General features: G+C 56.8%; 1 protein-coding gene across 1 annotated transcript in view; it reads right to left on the bottom strand.

Moving 5' to 3' along the window:
• Positions 1 to 2351: 2351 nt before the first annotated feature.
• Positions 2352 to 20272, bottom strand: part of LOC135879583 (retinol dehydrogenase 13-like) — a 60054-nt gene continuing 42133 nt past the window's right edge. Inside the window, exons 3-6 of the mRNA XM_065405623.1 lie at positions 16991 to 17080; positions 16499 to 16687; positions 4086 to 4192; positions 2352 to 2546 (exon numbers count right to left, since the gene is read on the bottom strand). Of these exons, the coding sequence (XP_065261695.1) occupies positions 2352 to 2546; positions 4086 to 4192; positions 16499 to 16687; positions 16991 to 17080 (581 nt within the window). The remainder of the gene's footprint in view (positions 2547 to 4085; positions 4193 to 16498; positions 16688 to 16990; positions 17081 to 20272) is intronic.

Here is a 20272-nt window from a genome sequence, read left to right as displayed (position 1 = left end):
CCCCTCGCTGGAGGAGCTGGCCCGGTGCAGGCAGGGTGCCCGTGCAGCCGGGGGCGACTCCTGGCTCACGCTGCCGCTCCGGCGGGTGGAGGAGGTGGAGGATCCCTTCCTCCCCACCTTCTGCTCCGTGTGCCCGGAGGTGGCAGAGGCGGCCGTGTCGCTCAGCGACGGCCCTGGCACCAGCTGGGGCAGCCTGGCCTGGAGCCGCCTCACCCAGCTCGCCGTGCACTGCACGGGGCACCGGGGGCGGGGGCTGGCCGAGATGCTTCCCGTGGCTCAGGGCCTGGGAGCCCAGCTACAGTCCCTCTCCCTCCACGGCTTCTCCTACGATGACGAGTTTTCCTTCTGCGCCCTGCTGAACTGCTGCCACAACCTCGCCACCTTCAGCAGCCACCTGAACGCCCCCGCGGGGCCCGTGCGGCCGGCCGACGCTGTGCCCAACGGGGAGCCTGCCGCGGAGCCGCAGGACTGGGAGCTGGACCTGCTCCGCCACCCCTTCCCCAAGCTCCGGCACTTCAGCTTGGGCCTGGCCAGCTCGTGTGAGCCTCTCCCTTCCCAGCATGCCACTGTCCTGCGGGCGAGCCTGGCCTCGCTACTCAGCCACTCCCCCCGCCTGGAGACCCTGGCCCTGCTCAGCATCCCCTTCTCCCTGGACGGCGTGTTCCAGAAGGTGCTGGCTGCCCCCGACGCTGCCCTCCGCAATCTGCGAGAGCTGTCGCTGGCCGAGAGCCAGGTGTCCAGCCCGACCCTGCACTGCCTGCTGGCCTTGGACAACGGGCTCAGCTCCCTGAACCTGGCCGGCTGCCCGGCCATCCACCGGCGGGACTACGACCAGCTGCTCCGCACCGTCCGCAAGGAGCGGCTGGAGCTGGACATTGCATGGCAGTGAGGTGTCCTGCCTCGCCTGGGACGCTGCCCCTCTGCCCCGTGCCGCGGGAAGGAGCCCACACCGCACGCAGGCCCCAGAGAGCTGTGTTTAATAAAGCAGAGTGAACACGGGGGGGGGGGGGGGGGAAGCGCCTGCGAACGAGCTTCTGTCAGCCTCCCTGGGACTGCGCTTTCCTCGGCACAGCCTTGAACAGGGGCGGTGAGGGCCCCATTGTGGGGGGCCCGGGGGAGACGGCGAGGGGCCCAATGCCAGGCCTGCCCTGTATACTGCCGGGACACGGGCTCAGGCTCTGAGGAGGTTGCTGACTGGCTTGGCCCGCCCCCCATCAGCAGCTGCGCTGTAGAGGCTCCTCCAAGCAGGGCCCCCACTGGAGTGGGGTAGTGTAGACAGGGCCCTGCCCTGCCCAGGCTAGTTCTGAACTGTTCCCCAGATAACGGGCGGGGCTGCCACAGGCGGCAGGAAGGGTGGAGGAGGAGCTGGCACTCAGCAGCACGGAGACCAGTGGGCCCTTGCAATAGGGTTGCCAGGTGTCCGGTTTTCGACCAAAACGCCCGGTCGAAAAGGGACCCCGGCGGCTCCGGTCAGCACCACTGACTGGGCTGTTAAAAGTCCTGTTGGCGGCGCAGCGGGGCTAAGGCAGGCTTCCTGCCTGCCATGGCTCCGCGCAGCTCCCGGAAGCAGCAGCATGTCCCCCTCTGGCTCCTAGGTGTAGGGGCAGCCAGGGGGCTCCGTGCGCTGCCTATGCCCGAAGAGCCAGCTCCACAGCTCCCATTGGTTGAGAACTGCAGCCAGTGGGAGCTGCGGGGGCAGCGCCTGCGGATGGGGCAGTGCACAGAGCCTCCTGGCTGCGCCTTCGCATAGGAGCCGGAGGGAGGACATGCCGCTGCTTTTGGGAGCTGCTTGAGATAAGCGCCGCCCAGAGCCCGCACCCTAATCCCCTGCCCCAGCCCTGATCCCACTCCCGCCCTCCAAACTCCTCGGCCCTAGCCCGGAGCACCATCCTGCACCCCAAACCCCTCATCTCCCACCACCAGCCGGAGTCCTCACCCCCCTTGTACCCCAACCCACTGCCTCAGCCTGGAGCCCCCTCCCACACCCTGAACTCCTCGTTTCTGGCCCCACCCCAGAGCCCGCACCCCCAGCCGGAGCCCTCACCCCCTCCCGCACCCCAACCCCCTGAGCCAGCCCGGTGAAAATAAGCAAGTGAGCAAGGATGGGAGAATGAGCGACATGGGGGGAGGGCTCGGAGAAGGGGCAGCGGTGGGGCAAGTGTGTTTGGTTTTCTGCAAGTAAAAAGTTGGCAACCCTACCTTGCAATGACTCAGCTAATTCCCACCCTCCTGCCGGCAGAGCCCCCACCTCCCCTCCTGCTCGCCCCAGGCCCCAGCTCCCGCAGGCCACCTGGCCCTGCGCCCGCGGGAGTCGCTGGGTGCTGCAGGGCAGGGGCGACAGGCTCCATTGTTCACATGCGCCCGCTCTCCGTGAGGCCTGTCAGTCGCTCCGACTCCTCCCACAGCTTGCGCTCCAGGCCCGGGTCGCGGGCAGCCGCAGAGGGCAGCACCAGCCTGCAGTCACTGTCGAAGTACTTCCCCGTGATGTCTGCGACCTCCTCCGAGACGGCGCAGTAAATGGTGCTGGCTGCTCCCTCCTCGGCGGACTAGAGAGAAGAGGGGGGTTAAAAGCAGCCTCAGCAGCGGCTCCCCCCCACACCAGCCCCCCACAGGCCCCAGGCTCTGCACAAACCCCGCCTGGCGGCACCAGAGGGGCACAGCTCAAGCCCCCCACCGAGGCTCTCATGCCATCCTGGCCCCACAACTGCAGAGACAGGGAGCAGCGAGTGGGAACAGGGCCCTGGAGCAGGGAGGGAGGGACAGCGGGTCCCGGGCACAGTGTGGAGAGCTGGGTCCAGGGGCGGGGCAGGGAGGCAGTAACTGAGGGTATGGGGAGCCGGGCAGGGGGCAGGAAGTAGGTGGGTTTGTGGAGGGCAGGCCGTGGGTGAAGTTGAGGGGAGCAGGGCAGGGGGCAGGAAGTAGGTGAGGGTGTGGGGAGCAGGCAGTAGGTGGGTTTGTGGAGGGCAGGCAGCAGGTGAGGGTGTGAGGACAGGCCGTGGGTGAAGTTGAGGGGAGCAGGGCAGGGGGCAGGCAGTAGGTGAGGGCAGGCAGTAGGTTGGCATGGGGGGACAGGCCGTGGGTGAAGTTGTGGGGAGCAGGGCAGGGCTTGGGCAGAGGGTTGAGTTGTGGGGGGCTGAGGGGTGGGGCTGGGGCAGAGGATTGGGATGCGGGGGTGAGGGCTCAGGTGGGGCCAGGGATGAGAGGTTCAGGGTGCGGGAGGGGGGTCAGGGCTGGGACAGAGGGAGGGGGTGAGGGCTCCAGCTGGGGGTGCAGGCTCTGGGGTGGAGCCAGGGATGAGGGGCTCGGGGTGCAGGCTGCTCTGGGGCTGCAGCAGGGATAGAGGACTCCCCCCAGCCAGGGCCAGCTCTCTCGCCGCAGCAGCTCCGGGGCTGGGGAGAGGCACCTCTGCTCGCCTGCGCGGCCCTGGATAGCCTGCTGTGCGGCCGTGGGGCCGGGCAGTTTACAGGGAACGTAGGTCCTGGCCTCGCCTCCACCGCAGCTCTGGCCAGGGCAGCAGGGGCCGGTTCTCTGCTCTCTTCGAGCTCAAGTCACGGCCCCTGTGCATGGAGGGGAGGAGGGCTGCTTAATGGTGGAGGGTTCAAATCCCCCCAAGGGGACTTGTCTGAGTCCCGCTCAGTGCAGAGGGTGACGTGCCCTGGAGGTGGGAATTAGGGTAAAGCCTCCCTCTACGGCTGCTGCTCCTCCCCCGGCGTTTGCTCGGGGACGCTCCTGAGGGACCCCAGAAATGCCCCCACCTCCCTCGCTGCAGCACCCTGGCACTCCGGCTCTGTGCACCAGCAGCTCCCCACCCTGACCGCAGCTGCCTGGACCCTCAGCCAGCCCCACTGAGCTCGACCCCAGGGCCAGACCTTCCGGGGGCAGGGTGTGGGCCGAGGCTTTGGGGATCCCGCTGTACGTCAGCCCACAACAGAGCCAACTGGAAACTTGTGCCCTGCCCCCAAGGGTCTGCGCTAGTCACTCGCTGGCCCTACCCTGCCCGTGGGGCGAGCAGTCTGCCAGAGCAGCCCTCCGGGCCCCACACCCTTCCGGGCCTGGGCCCCCCACTGCCCCCCCATTGCACGCACCATGAAGAAGATGCTGGCGATGCTGAAGAGCAGGCGAATCAGCCAGTTGAAGTGGCGCATGATTTCTGTCCTCACGATGCCGGGGTTGAGGGAATTGGCCGTCACCCCTGCAGAGGAGCAGAGTCAGTCACTGCGTGGGCTCTGGGGACAGCGTGGGGGGCAGGGCCCTATAGCCAGACCCCCTGGAGGCCTGAGGGGCCGGGGGTGAGTTTTGTACTCGCCAGCCTAGAGCCAGGGGCCTGTTTATTCCTCGAGCAGGTGCCGCCCGGACACGCTCCAACGTGCTCTCCCCAGCCTGGGAGGCCCCCTGCCCTGGGGGGCCAGGCCCTTTCAGAGGCGCTAGACTGAGCCCCACCTGTGCCCAATTACCCGCCTCCCCGGTGCTTGTTGGGTCAGTGACCAGGCCTCACAGGATGATGGGGGGAGTGATTAGGAGCTGAGGGTAGGCTCCGGCAGCACGCTCTGGGGAAGAGAGAGACAGCTGGGTTCAGGGGAGCATGAGACCCCCAGGGGCCGGGACGCAGCTCTCCATGCCAGCCAGGCGGGATGGCCCGGAGCCATCCGCAGGGCTGGGCAGGAGCAGCCCTTCCGCGGGGCGCTGGGCCAGCAGCCTGGCAAAGACACTGGGAATCTCTGGTGGTTCAACTGGTTCTTTGATGCTAATAAAACAGGCCCAGCCAGGCGAGTGACTCAGAAGCCCCAGGTATCCAGGCCTGTCTGGCAGCAAAGAGACGGGGTGTGACGAAGTAGGACTGTTCTTAATGTATTCCTCAGTTTCCCCTATGCAGTTCTTAAGTATCTAGGGGGTGGGATAAGGGTGTATGGTTGCTGCAGAGCAAAGGGCCAGGGCACATAAATGCCTGACACTCTGTCTCCTAGCAACTGATGGCCTGGGCCCCTCCTCTGCAAAGGTGCCAACTGAAGGTGTTGGAGACAAAGGGATCAGGTGACCTCCTGGCCTGGGAAAGAGACAAAGCCCAGAGAAGGAGGGGCTGGACGGGAGTTTGGAGCTAGCTGGGGACTGGAAGGGAGGGCAGACAGGAGTCTGCATCGCTGGGCCCCAGAATGGACCCGGCGGAGGGGTCCCGTTCGCTGGACCTACAAGCTCTGTTTTAGACCGTGTTCCTGTCGTCTAATAAACCTCTGTTTTACTGGCTGAGAGTCATGTCTGACTGCAAAGTGGGGGGTGCAGAACCCTTTGGCTGCCCCAGGACCCCGCCGGGGCGGACTCGCTGTGGGAAGCGCACGGAGGGGCATATGCTGAATGCTCCCAGGAGAGACCCAGGAGGTGAAGCCGTGTGAGCTTCTTGCCCTGAAGACGGTCTGCTCCGAGGGAGAGGAGGCTCCCCAAAGTCCTGACTGGCTTTGTGGGGAGCAGTTCCAGAGCATCGCCCGAGGACTCCGTGACATGGGGTAGGGCCAGGGTCTGGCACAGATGAGGCAAGACCTATCCCAGCCCCTTCTCATGGGATTCTCCCGCCTGGGTCTCATGCTTCCAGGGTGAGGCAGGCTGGGAACGCCCACAGCTGCACCCCCACTGGCCCGTCCTTCCCTCAGAGACGCTGTGGGGTGCAGGAGCCTGGGCCAAACTGCCATTAGCACCTCCCGCTGCCTACACCCCACTGGGACGCCGGCCTTGCTTCTGTGTGTCACCACGGTGCCGTGCCAGTGACTGAAACTCTAGCACCCAGTGGCTACAGCAGTGGGGCTCTTCCTACAGGGCAGAGGGAGCAGGCTGTGGGGAAACCATGCCTGGGGGGGCAGAGGGGAGATATCCAGGCAGCCTATGCGATTCCTGGATTAGGCCTTCCGGGACGGGGGAAATCACTTCAGTGGAGCAGAGACCGTCCAGCCCTGCACGGGGCATGCAGCGGGGAACGGAGCCGTCTCTCTCTCATAGGGACTGAGGCGTCTCTGGGCCATTCCAGCACCCCAAACTCTGGTGCCGATGGCTGTGCTTCCCCAGAGGGGTTCTGAGATGCTTGGCGCCCAACCCTGCTGCCGGAGCAGTGGCAGCTCTCCCCCCAGGTGATCGCTCACCACGAGGGCACCTTGCCCGAGGCCAGCCCCCAGCCTGGTGTGCTCAGAAGGGCACACGCACTGTTGGGAACGGCTTGTGGGGTAGAGCAGGCAGGGCCACGTGCCTCTGTTTCCCGGGTTTCTGACGTTTGAGTTTTGCTGAACTCAGCATTCGGGAAGAGCCCGAGATACCCCAGGGCAGCCCGACCTCTGCAGGTGTAACCCACACACCTCCTGGGTCCCGCTAGTGGCACCAAGACCACTTAAAGAGAGAGCGAAAATGAGTCGGCTTAACAGCCAGTTGGCTTTTAGCTCGTGCAATAGAGGCTCATGCACTGAGGTCCCAGGTTCAATCCCGCCCGCCGACGACAGGGGTCTGTCGGGGTTACACAGGCACAAAGGGTTTGTCAGTACCTGACGGTCAGGCCAGCTCCGATGCAGAGACAGGTTAAAGTAGGGGGCACCTTGCAGACGGTGGCTACTGTGGTATCATGGGGGAGGGGAGAGAAGCTCATAGAACCGTAGAGTTAGAAGGGACTGCAGGTGTCATCTAGTCTAACCCCTGCCAAGATGTGGTGTCTGACCCATCCCAGACAGACTCTCCAGCCTCCTTTTGAAATCCTCCAGTGAAGGAGCTTCCACGACCTCCCGAGGCGTCTGTTCCACTGACCGACTGTTCTCACAGTGAGGAAGTTTGTCCTGAGATTTCATCTAAATCTGCTGTGCTGGAGTCTTTCAAGTATCTGAAGTCCACTATCATGTCCCCCCTTAATCTTCTCTTTTCCAAACTAACATACCTGTTTCTTCAGCCTTTGCTCGTACGGCTGCATTCCATCCCTTTGATCAGCTTTGTCGCTCGCCCCTGGAGCCTTTCCAGTTTCTCTACATCCTTTCTATTAGGGTTACCATATTTTGAGCCTCCAAAAGGAGGACACTCCACGGGGCCCCGCCCCCGCCCCCAGCCCCGCCCATGCCCCAACTCCGCCCCTTCCCCAAAGTCCCCGCCCCAACTCCGCCCCCTCCCCTGCTTCCCGCGAACATTTGATTCGCGGGAAGCCTGAAGCAGGTAAGGGGGGTGTGGGGGGAGGAGGCGCAGCCCAGTCTGGCCCCCCCGGCGTCTCCAGCCTGGGTCGGCTCAGGCTCTGGGGTGCCGGCCCCGGGCCAGCCCCCGGCCGAGCACCCCCGGCCCGCCCAGCACTGCCGGTCCCCGGCCCGGCCCCCGGGCCCCCGGGCGAGCGCCCCCGGGCGAGCACCCCCGGCCCGCCCAGCACTGCCGGTCCCCGGCCCCCGGCTCAGCACCCCCCGGCCCCCGGCTCGGCACCGCCGGCCCGGCCCCCGGCACCGGCCCCCGGCTCGGCACTGCACCGCCGGCCCGGTCCCCGGCCCGGCCCCCGGCCTCCAGCTCGGCACCGCCGGCCCGGTCCCCGGCCCCCAGCTCGGCACCGCCGGCCCGGTCCCCGGCCCGGCACCGCCGGCCCGGTCCCCGGCCCAGCACCGCCGGCCCCGCATGTCCCGATTTTCCCGAACATGTCCGGCTTTTGGGGATTTCCCCCCGGACGGGGATTTGGAGCCCAAAAAGCCGGACATGTCCGGGAAAATCCGGACGTGTGGTAACCCTACTTTCTATACATTGGTGACCAGAACTTCGGCTGAGGCCTACCCAGCGCTGTCACCTCCTGTGACTTGCAGGCGAGGCCTCTGTTAATACAACCTGAGATTGCATTTGGGTTTTTTGCAACAGCATCACATTGCTGACTCATGCTGAGGTTGGGATCCACCCCAACTCCCAGATCCTTCCCAGCAGTGCTGCTGCCCAGCCAGTTTCCCCCCATTCTGTATTTGTGCGTTTGGTTTTTCTTCTCTAAGTGTAGCAGGTTACATTTGTCTTTCTTGAATTTCATGTTGTTGTCTATAGCCCAGTTCTCCAATTTATCAAGATCCCTCTGGATTTTAGCTCTAGCCTCCGAAGTGTCTGCAACCCCCTAGCCTTGTGTCATCTGCAAACTTGATCAGTCTGCTCTCTATTCCTACATCCAGGTTATGAATAAAGATGTTAAATAACGTCGGACCCAGAACAGATCTCTGTGGAACCCCACTTGAGACCTCCCTCCAATCTGACATCGTTCCATTCACAGTGACTCTTTGTTTGTGGTTGTTTAGCCAATTATGTATCCACCTAATGGTAGCTCTGCTGAGCCCACATTTCTCCAGCTAACTTATCAGAATGTCATGTAGGACTGTGGAAAACGCCTTGTTAATATCCAGGTATATTATGTCCACCGCCCACTAAATCAGTTCCCTTGTCAGAGAAGGAAATCCAGCTGGTTTGGCGTGCTTTGTTCTTGGTAAATCCATGGTGGCTGCTAGTGATCACACCCTTTATCCTCCAGGTATTTGCTGATGGAATGTTTTATACATGGCTGTAGTAGCTTCCCAGGTAGGAAGGACAGGCTGACTGGTCTATAGTTCCCTGACTCCTCTGTTTTCCCCTTTTTAAAGACGGGCACTACCTTAGCCCTTCTCCAGGCTTCTGGGACCTCTCCTGTCAGCCATGAGTTTGTAAATATTATTGCCAGTGGCGCTGAGATTTCTTCAGCCAATTCCTTCAGCGCCCTGGGGTGACTGGCACCAGCCCTGCTGACTTGAATTCATTCAAATTAGTCAGAAGATCTCTGGCATGTTCTTTACTTATCCGGATCTGCCTCCCTTCCCCTGGATTGCCTACGGTAAGTTGGCTAGCTGTCTGATCAGATGATATTTTTGTGAGCAGACTGAAGCAAGGTAGGCATTGAGCAGCTCTGCCTTCCTATCATCTTCCATTACCTGCTCACCTTCTCCATTGAGCAGCGCACCCACTCCGTCCTTGTGCTTTCTTTTTTGTGTGACATATTTGTAGAACCCCTTCTTCTTGTCTCTAACATTCCTTGCCAGTTGTGACTCCTGCCTTGCCTTGGCTTTCCTGATACAGGGGCTGTCCCATGTATATTTCCTTGGGGACATGCCCCTCCTTCCATTTCCTGGGTGGATCCCTTATCATTTTTAAAAGCTCCCTGGTATCCAGATCCTACAGGTCAAGACCAAGGCCCAGAGACCTAGTGGGAGCCACTGGAGATCACACGGCCCACTTGCTCCCTGGGAGAAGCAGTGTGTAATACATTCTGCACCAGCTGCAGGTTCTGAGTGGCCTTCGGGTACACCCTACGTGGAACTAATAGCACTGACCCAACTTTCAGGGGACATAGGCCTGGAGAGCTACCATGGGCTCTGCCACCGAGGGGCCAGCTCGCAGTGGGGCAGGAAGGGCCCTAAACAGCAGGGCGAGAGAGCCGGGGCTAGTGAAAGCCCTGGAGTGATGGAGGCCCCTGAGAACAGATGATCAGACAGACTTTCTGCCATCTAACATGCAATCAAGTGAACAGCGTCGGCTAATCACAGCTCCCCCCAGTGCAAGGAGCCAGGCCTTGAGGCCGCACCGTGTGTCGGCACAACCCAGATGGAGACGTCTGCAGATGAAAGCAAGGCTGATGTAAGGACATGATGAAATAAACGAGACCCAAAGATCATGCCCAGCCTGTTCTCAGGGACAGCTGTCTCCCGGGAAGGAGTCACCACGCTGAATGACTCAACAGAAAGGTCCAAGGCAGTGCGGCAGAAGCAGATCCCAGCTGGAGACAGCAGCCAGGCGAGGAGCTCCAAGGAGCTGGGAGCACATGGGGCATTTCTCACCTGCTCCGGGCATGCCCAAGAAGCTGTAAGAGGAGATGAACCCGGTTCCCCTCTCACTAAAATTGGTGTGGATCAGCGGAGCTGCCCCAGGTCAAAACCACCTAAACGAGGGGAGAATCGGGCACTGTGAGATACTGAGAAAACAGCAGTGCTGAAAGAGGCCTGGGAGGGCAGAGATGCCAGTCAGGGCACAATGCCTGGGGATCAGAAACTGCGAATCCGTAGAGCCATTGTGGCCATGCAGCTGCCAGCACCAGTATCATGGGACGAGCTGGAGGAGCACAGGGCTTGGCCATGCCAAGTTCCCGCAGAGTCTGTAGGAGAGAGAGTCCAGCCGAGTGCCCGTTTCTAGACCCGGTGGATGGACGGGGGGGGAGGGGGGAGTTAGCCCAGGACAATGGGCTACAGACAGGTGACTTGCCAAAGTCTGCACTCCATCCAACTCGGTCTCCCTGTGCTGACAGTGGCCAGCACCAGCTGCGCCAAAGCGAGGAGCAAGAACCCAGGCAGGAGGCAGTGACGGGATAACCTGCCCCAGGGGGAAATTCCTGACCCCTGACGGTTGGAGAGAGAAAAGTTCCCAGCCTTTATTCTGTAACTCTGATTGTTCTCATTATCCAGGTGACCCTTCACTGACCCCTGCTAAACCCTTGGTCTCAACCACATATAAGAACATAAGAACGGCCGTACCGGGTCAGACCAAAGGTCCATCTAGCCCAGTATCCTGTCTACCGACAGTGGCCAATGCCAGGTCGACTCCCTCTGGGGCAACTAACAGGCAATGATCAAGTGATCTCTCTGCTGCCATCCATCTCCATCCTCTGACAAACAGAGGCTAGGGACACCATTCCTTACCCGTCCTGGCTAATAGACATTAATGGACTTAACCACCATGAATTGATCCAGTTCTCTTTTAAAGAGAATGGTGGCAGTGGATTCCACGGGCTAATTACACACAGTGTAACGATATTGCCTTTGATCAGTTTTAAATGTTCTGCCTGTCAGTTTCATTGACTGTTGCCATGTTCTTGTGTTGTGAGAGGGTCAATACAAGTGCCCCATTTGCTCTACCCCATTCGTTATCCTTTCCCCAGGTATTCGGCTCCTCTCAGAACAAAACACCCTGTCATTTGCCAGGAGAGCTGCAGGAGGGGCAAGATCACGCAGGGTCTGTTCTCATTTCTGTCCATCTCAGGTGCTATCACTGTAGTATCTGAAGCCTCACAACCTGAACCTTCAGTGCCTTGATCCTCACAGGCCCTGCATGCAGCAAGCAGTGTTACAGCGACTGGTTCAGTTAAACCTTGTTATGGGTCAGGCCTGGGCACCACCTTCCGTGGAGGACAGATGTAAAGAAATCATTGTAAGGAGGTCGCTGAAACAATAGCAGTAGCCCCCCAAAACACAGGCACATGGAAATGGTGTGTAGAAGCTAAAACATGTGGCCCAAGAGGATTGGTGGAAGGGTGTGGGGGGGATAGGGGTGAGGGGTGAGAGAGAGGGAGGGCATGTTGAAGCAGCAAGAGAAAGCCAAGTAGACAGTAACAGACAACTAGTAATGTGGCCATGAGCGAGAGCTAAGAGAGACAGCTCTTTGGGCGCAGAGCGCTGGTGGCTAGGCAGGCTTGGAGCAGCAAGCAGACACTGGCTCCTGCTGTTTGATTTCTATGTTCAGGGGAACAAGACTTCGTACACCTTTTGTAAATAAACAAGACTGCACCAAAGAAATCCCTGACTCTCACCAATTCATCCTCCGACCTGGAACAACGAACAAGAGCCCCAACTTTTGGCTAGCTTCTCAGGTCACAAAGGGCAACACTGTTATCCCCACAGGTACAGAAAAAATCTGAAACCCAGAGATTGATTTCAATGGGAGTTAGGCACCAAAATACCTGGAAAATCTGGCCGTTGGGTCTTGATTTCACTGTGGCATCAAGAGAGGGTTGGAAATGTACATGGATGATGGCGGTGATCTGGAAGCCTACTTTCGTCGTCTCCGACTCAAGGAATATTTTCAACGCACCACTGAACAGTGCACTGACCCACAGGTACCCTCCTACTAACACTACAAGAAGAAGAACTCTGCATGGACTCCTCCTGACGGTCGAAATGACAGACTGGACCTCTACATAGAGTGCTTCCGCAGACGTGCACAGGCTGAAATTGTGGACAAACATCATCACTTGTCCCATAACCTCAGCCGTACAGAACGCAATGCCATCCACAGCCTCAGAAACAACTCTGACATTATCATCAAAGGGGCTGACAAAGGAGGTGCTGTAGTCATAATGAACAGGTCGGATTATGAACAGGAGGCTGCCAGGCAACTCTCCAAGACCACATTCTACAGGCCACTATCCTCTGATCCCACTGAGGAATACCAAAAGAAACTACACCATCTGCTCAAGAAATTCCCAGCTACAGTACGGGAACAAATCTACATGGACACACCCCCAGAACCCCGACCAGGGGTATTCTATCTGCTACCCAAGATCCATAAACCCGGAAACCCTGGACGCCCCATCATCTCAGGCATTGGCACTCTTACAGCAGGATTATCTGGCTATTTGGACTCTCTCCTCAGACCCTACGCTACCAGCACTCCCAGCTATCTTCGAGACACCACCGACTTCCTGAGGAAACTACAATGCATTGGTGTTCTTCCTGAAAACACCATCCTGGCCACCATGGCTGTAGAAGCACTTTACACCAATATTCCACACGAGGATGGACTACAAGCTGTCAGGAACAGTATCCCTGATGAGGCCACAGCACGTCTGGTGGCTGAGCTTTGTGACTTTGTCCTCACCCACAACCACTTCAGATTTGGGGACAACTTATACCTTCAAGTCAGTGGCACTGCTATGGGTACCCGCATGGCCCCACAGTATGCCAACATTTTTATGTATCAGAGGGGTAGCCGTGTTAGTCTGAATCTGTAAAAAGCAACAGAGGGTCCTGTGGCACCTTTAAGACTAACAGAAGTATTGGGAGCATAAGCTTTCGTGGGTAAGAACCTCACTTCTTCAGATGCAAGTAATGGAAATCTCCAGAGGCAGGTATAAATCAGTATGGAGATAACGAGGTTAGTTCAATCAGGGAGGGTGAGGTGCTCTGCTAGCAGTAGAGGTGTGAACACCAAGGGAGGAGAAACTGCTTCTGTAGTTGGATAGCCATTCACAGTCTTTGTTTAATCCCGATTTGATGGTGTCAAATTTGCAAATGAACTGGAGCTCAGCAGTTTCTCTTTGGAGTCTGGTCCTGAAGTTTTTTTGCTGTAAGATGGCTACCTTAACATCTGCTATTGTGTGGCCAGGGAGGTTGAAGTGTTCTCCTACAGGTTTTTGTATATTGCCATTCCTGATATCTGACTTGTGTCCATTTATCCTCTTGCGTAGTGACTGTCCAGTTTGGCCAATGTACATAGCAGAGGGGCATTGCTGGCACATGATGGCATATATAACATTGGTGGACGTGCAGGTGAATGAGCCGGTGATGTTGTAGCTGATCTGGTTAGGTCCTGTGATGGTGTTGCTGGTGTAGATATGTGGGCAGAGTTGGCATCGAGGTTTGTTGCATGGGTTGGTTCCTGAGTTAGAGTTGTTATGGTGCGGTGCGTGGTTGCTGGTGAGAATATGCTTAAGGTTGGCGGGTTGTCTGTGGGCGAGGACTGGCCTGCCTCCCAAGGTCTGTGAAAGTGAGGGATCATTGTCCAGGATGGGTTGTAGATCACTGATGATGCGTTGGAGAGGTTTAAGCTGAGGACTGTAGGTGATGGCCAGTGGAGTTCTGTTGGTTTCTTTTTTGGGCCTGTCTTGTAGCAGGAGGCTTCTGGGTACACGTCTGGCTCTGTTGATTTGTTTCTTTATTTCCTTGTGTGGGTATCGTAGTTTTGAGAATGCTTGGTGAAGATCTTGTAGGTGTTGGTCTCTGTCTGAGGGGTTGGAGCAGATGCGGTTGTACCTCAGTGCTTGGCTGTAGACGATGGATCGTGTGGTGTGTCCGGGGTGGAAGCTGGAGGCATGAAGGTAGGCATAGCGGTCGGTGGGTTTTCGGTATAGGGTGGTGTTAACGTGGCCATTGCTTATTTGTACTGTGGTGTCTAGGAAGTGGACCTCCCGTGTAGATTGGTCCAGGCTGAGGTTGATGGTGGGGTGGAAGCTGTTGAAATCATGGTGGAATTCTTCCAGGGTCTCCTTCCCATGGGTCCAGATGATGAAGATGTCATCAATGTAGCGTAGGTAGAGAAGGGGCGTGAGTGGACGAGAGCTGAGGAAGCGTTGTTCCAGGTCAGCCATAAAGATGTTGGCATATTGTGGGGCCATGCGGGTGCCCATAGCGGTGCCACTAGTCTGGAGGTATATATTGTCACCAAATTTGAAATAATTGTGCGTGAGGATAAAGCCACAGAGCTCAGCAATAACATTTTTATGGCTGACTTAGAACAACACTTCCTCAGCTCTCGTCCCCTAGTGCCCCTCCTCTACTTGCGCTACATTGATGACATCTTCATCATATGGACCCACGGAAAGGAGGCCCTTGAAGAATTCCACCTGGACTTCAACAATTTCCACCCCACCATCAACCTCAGCCTGGACCAGTCCACACAAGAGATCCACTTCCTGGACACTACAGTGCAAATAAGTGATGGTCACATAAACACCACCCTATACCGGAAACCTACTGACCGCTATACGTACCTACATGCCTCCAGCTTCCATCCAAGACACATCACACGATCCATTGTCTACAGCCAAGCCCTAAGATACAACCGAATTTGCTCCAACCCCTCAGACAGAGACAAACACCTACAAGATCTTTATCAAGCATTCTTAAAACTACAATACCCACCTGGGGAAGTGAGGAAACAGATTGACAGAGCAAGACGGGTACCCAGAAATCACCTACTACAGGACAGGCCCAACAAGGACAATAACAGAACACCACTGGCCATCACATACAGCCCCCAGCTAAAACCTCTCCAGCGCATTATCCACGATCTACAACCTATCCTGGAAAATGATCCCTCACTCTCACAGACCTTGAGAGGCAGGCCAGTCCTCGCTTACAGACAACCCCCCAACCTGAAGCAAATACTCACCAGCAACTACATACCACACCACAGAAACACCAACCCAGGAACCAATCCCTGTAGCAAACCTCGTTGCCTACTCTGTCCCCATATCTACTCTGGCGACACCATCAGAGGACCCAACCACATCAGCCACACCATCAAGGGCTCATTCACCTGCACATCTACTAATGTTATATATGCCATCATGTGCCAGCAATGCCCCTCTGCCATGTACATTGGCCAAACTGGACAGTCCCTCCGCAAAAGAATAAATGGACACAAATTGGACATCAGGAATGGTAACATACATAAGCCAGTAAGTGAACACTTCAATCTCCCTGGTCATTCTATTACAGATTTAAAAGTCACTATCATTGAACAAAAAAACTTCAGAAACAGACTTCAAAGAGAAACAGCAGAACTAAAATTCATTTGCAAATTGAACACCATTAATCTGGGCTTGAATAGGGACTGGGAGTGGCTGGCTCATTACATAAGCAGCTTTTCCTCTCCTGGAATTGACACCTCCTCATCCATTATTGGGAGTGGACTACATCCACCCTGATTGAATTGGCCCTGTCAACCCTGGTTCTCCACTTGCGAAGTAACTCCCTGCTCTCCATGTGTCAGTATAGAATGCCTGCATCTGTAACTTTCACTCTATGCATCCGAAGAAGTGAGGTTTTTACCCACGAAAGCTTATGCCCAAATAAATCTGTTAGTCTTTAAGGTGCCACCAGACTCCTTGTTGTTTTTATGGACGATGAGAACAACCCGAGTTACAGAAATAAAAGCTGGTAATTCCTGCTGCCTGGTTAGCCCAGCCTTGCCCCAAACCCTCGCCAGTGGGGCCACATGGAACTTGCTGGGAAGTCAAACCCCACCCCACTGCCTGGGGTACATGCCGGAATCCTGGCAGCTTCTCACCAAGCCCTAGAAAATGTCCCCGGTGCTGTGTTCTCTCTAGCGCCGGAAGCAGCGGAAGGGCTAGAAGAGCTCGCCATGGAACGAGCAGGCCCGGGCACAGCCAGCCCGGGGAGCAGACAAGCTCTCCTGCGAGGACACCCCCCACCCCCCACTCCTGCACAGCTCACAGCCCTCCCAGACGAGGAGGCCGTGGCGCCTAGCAGCATCTGTTCTGTACCTCGGGGAGTCACACCCTTGACAGCGTTGGTGAGTAATTTGGAAATGTTGCAAATAGAGACTCCCCCCCCCCATCCCCCGGTCCCACGACTGGGGCGAGTCGAGGGAGCGCGGCTGCCGTCCCAGCGGAACGGCAGCCGGGGCAGAGCACACGCAGCAGCGGTAACTGGGCCAGTGGGTGTTTGCAGGACAGGGCAGCTAGGCCTGGCCCCTCTTAGCTGGCAGGGATTAGGCTCGGGACCCTCCGCAGGTCCTGACCACAGTGCAGGGAATTCCCCCCCCGGGAGGCCTGTCTGCTGGGACGGTGCCTCCGGATCACAGTGCCAAGGCCATCGCTTCCCTTTCTGCCAGGGGGACGTGAGGAGCGAACGCAGCTGGGGGGGGTTCAGGAGGGGCCACAGGGTGCTGGCCTCTGCTGCCCCGGGAGTGTGGGGGGGGAGATCACACTGACCTGTGGCCTGCAGCCTCCTGGCCAGCTCGTTGGTGAACAGGATGTTCATGAGCTTGGTGCTACTGTAGCACTGGTCAAAGTTCTTGGGCCTCTCCTCCCCGGCCAGGTGCTTCACGTTGACCATGCCCCCGACGTGTCTGAAGGACGAGACGTTCACGATGCGGGCGGGAGCGGAGCCCTTCATGGTGTCTGTGCGGGGGAGGGGCAAAGCCAACAGGCTCATGTCAGGGGGTGGCGTGGTGGGGCAGGGCTCCCACATGGCCGGGGAGAAGCCCCAGCTTAGAGAGACCCTTGGGCAGCAGACGGGGAGTCGGCTAGCAGCCCCGGCACAGCCAGCGCAAGGCCTGGGTCCATGCCCCAGGGGAATGCCAGGGGCAGCAGGGCAGCCCTCCCCCAGCCCCGCAGCACCCAATGCCTGGGGCAGCCCCGCAAGTGCCCAGTGCAGCCCCTCCCCCAGCTGAGCGAGTGCCCAGTTCCTGGGGCAGCCCTTACCCAGAAGCAAATTGGTCAGAAGAAAAGGGCCCAAGTAGTTGGTGGCGAACGTCTGCTCCAGCCCCTCGGAGGTGATGGAGAACGGCAAACCTGGAAGAGAAGAGGGGACTGGCACAGCAGGCCCTGGCTGGGCAGTCGGGGGTGGGTGCCATTCGGATTCGTGCTCCCTGCCCGCCACAGCCCCAGGCTGAGCTGAGACAGCTGCTTTCTGCTAAGCCTTGTCTGTTCACTGGTACCACCTCCCACGTGTCTGTCCCAGCCCCGGCCGGGCTGTGGCCTGCAGGCTGAGTGCTCTGGTGGAGTGCCTGGCCCAGTGGGCCCCGCTCCCTGATGGGGTACTTCAGTGCCACTGTCAGACCGGGAATAACCTCGGCGTGGGATCTGCCACGGGCTGGGTCATGAACAAAGCTCTCCCAGCCACCCAGGGAGACCTGGCAGCTTCGGCGAGACGACGTGTAGAGGTCACCGTGGCAAGGGCCAGCCGTGCCACGTGCCCGGTTAGCAATGGGGTATTGGGCTGGTGCTGGGCACCTCACAGCAGGCCCGCCCGTCTGTTGGGGTAACTGGGCGACAAAAGTACCCGACTTGTGAGCTCCGCTATGGAAAGCAAGTGCACGGTCGTAGGATGTGACCGTAACCGACAACAACGACCGCGGAGGGGCAAAGGCGGGACAGGCTGAATGAGCACAAAGAGAAAGGCCTCATGACGGAACTCAAGAACTGTGCTAAGCCCGGGCCTGGGCAAGGAGAACAGCACAGAACCAGAAATCAGGGGATCCAGATTGGTGCGTTGGAAACTAGACCTTGCTGCTGGACAGGATAATGAGGGGACGGGCTGGGATGACACGGGCTTGGACATTAACAGCAGCAGCAGCTCCAGCCTGTCTCAACTAAAGTCTTCTCCTTTCCCCAGAAGCACAGTTATCACCAGCTTTCGCTGGTTTCTCTTCTTTTCTGTATCTTTAATCACCGGCTAAACGGACGTTTAATGGGGTGTTTGCCATGGCGCTAAGCAGGCTGAGGTCTGCGTGTACCAAACTCCAACCTGGTGTAAACACTGTGTAATGTGGCTGGGTTACGTTAACACCTTTAGCCCATATATTTCATCGAAATTCATACATTTCTGGCACCCAGTGTGGAGCCTAGAGGGTTCATACATACTCAGAAGCCAGCACCTTAGCAAACAACTGGAGGTTGCTTATCTGTACCCAGAGGTTCTTCGAGATGTGCGGCCCCAGTCTGTATTCCACGCGTGGGGTACACATGCACACCTGGGCCTGAAGCCAGAATTTTCTTAGCAAGCCGTGTCCGTTGATCCGCACATGAACCAAACTGAAGGTATAAATGGCCATGCAGCCTGGTGCCTCTCCAGTTCCTTCTCTTACAGCAAATCCAGATAATTGGCAGTAGAGGGGATGGAGAATCATAGAATATCAGGGTTGGAAGGGACCTCAGGAGGTCATCTAGTCCAACCCCCTGCTCAAAGTAGCACCAATCCCCAACTAAATCATCCCAGCCAGGGCTTTGTCAAGCTGGGCCTTAAAAACCTCTAAGGAAGGAGATTCCACCACCTTCCTAGGGAACCCATTCCAGTGCTTCACCACCCTCCTAGTGAAAAAAAGTTTTTCCTAATATCCAACCTAAACCTCCCCCACTGCAACTTGAGACCATTACTCCTTGTTCTGTCATCTGCCACCACTGAGAACAGTCTAGATCCATCCTCTTTGGAACCCCCTTTCAGGTAGTTGAAAGCAGCTATCAAATCCCCCCTCATTCTTCTCTTCTGCAGACTAAACAATCCCAGTTCCCTCAGCCTCTCCTCATAAGTCATGTGTTCCAGACCCCTAATCATTTTTGTTGCCCTCTGCTGGACTCTTTCCAATTTTTCCACATCCTTCTTGTAGTGTGGGGCCCAAAACTGGACACAGTACTCCAGATGGGTGTGGGATACAGATGGGACCACACATCTCAAAGAACCTCCAGTTACAGGTAGGTAACCTCCATTTCTTCTTCAAGTGCGCAGGAGCTTAGCAAGCAGTGGTCAAACAGGTGGTGGGTGGGAGGAGGCATAAGAACATAAGAAAGGCCGTACCGGGTCAGACCAAAGGTCCATCTAGCCCAGTGTCCTGTCTACCGACAGTGGCCAATGCCAGGTGCCCCAGAGGGAGTGGACCAACAGGAAATGATCAAGTGATCTCTCTCCTGCCATCCATCTCCATCCTCTGACAAACACAGGCTAGGGACACCATTCCTTACCCATCCTGGCTAATAGCCATTAATGGACTTAACCTCCATGAATTTATCCAATTCTCTTTTAAACGCTATTATAGTCCTAGCCTTCACAACCTCCTCAGGTAAGGAGTTCCACAAGTTGACTGTGCGCTGCGTGAAGAACTTCCTTGTATTTGTTTTAAACCTGCTGCCTATTAATTTCATTTGGTGACCCCTAGTTCTTGTATTATGGGAATAAGTAAATAACTTTTCCTTATCCACTTTCTCCACATCACTCATGATTTTATATACCTCTATCATATCCCCCCTTAGTCTCCTCTTTTCCAAGCTGAAGAGTCCTAGCCTCTTTAATCTCTCCTCATATGGGACCCGTTCCAAACCCCTAATCATTTTAGTTGCCCTTTTCTGAACCTTTTCTAGTGCCAGTATATCTTTTTTGAGATGAGGAGACCACATCTGTACGCAGTATTCGAGATATGGGCGTACCATCGATTTATATAAGGCAAGAATATATTCTCAGTCTTATTCTCTATCCCCTTTTTAATGATCCCTAACATCCTGTTTGCTTTTTTGACCGCCTCTGCATACTGCGTGGACATCTTCAGAGAACTATCCACGATGACTCCAAGATCTTTTTCCTGACTCGTTGTAGCTAAATTAGCCCCCATCATATTGTATGTATAGTTGGGGTTATTTTTTCCAATGTGCATTACTTTACATTTATCCACATTAAATTTCATTTGCCATTTTGTTGCCCAATCACTTAGTTTTGTGAGATCTTTTTGAAGTTCGTCACAGTCTGCTTTGGTCTTAACTGTCTTGAGCAGTTTAGTACCATCTGCAAACTTTGCCACCTCACTGTTTGCCCCTTTCTCCAGATCATTTATGAATAAGTTGAATAGGATTGGTCCGACGACTGACCCTTGTGGAACACCACTAGTTACCCCTCTCCATTCTGAGAATTTACCATTAATTCCTACCCTTTGTTCCCGGTCTTTTAACCAGTTCTCAATCCATGAAAGGACCCTCCCTTTTATCCCATGACAGCTT

This window comes from Emys orbicularis, chromosome 5, assembly GCF_028017835.1.
Source record: "Emys orbicularis isolate rEmyOrb1 chromosome 5, rEmyOrb1.hap1, whole genome shotgun sequence".
NCBI classification, from domain to species: domain Eukaryota; kingdom Metazoa; phylum Chordata; order Testudines; family Emydidae; genus Emys; species Emys orbicularis.
Note: the sequence above shows the minus strand (reverse complement) of the source record. Positions and strands in the feature narration are given on the sequence as shown.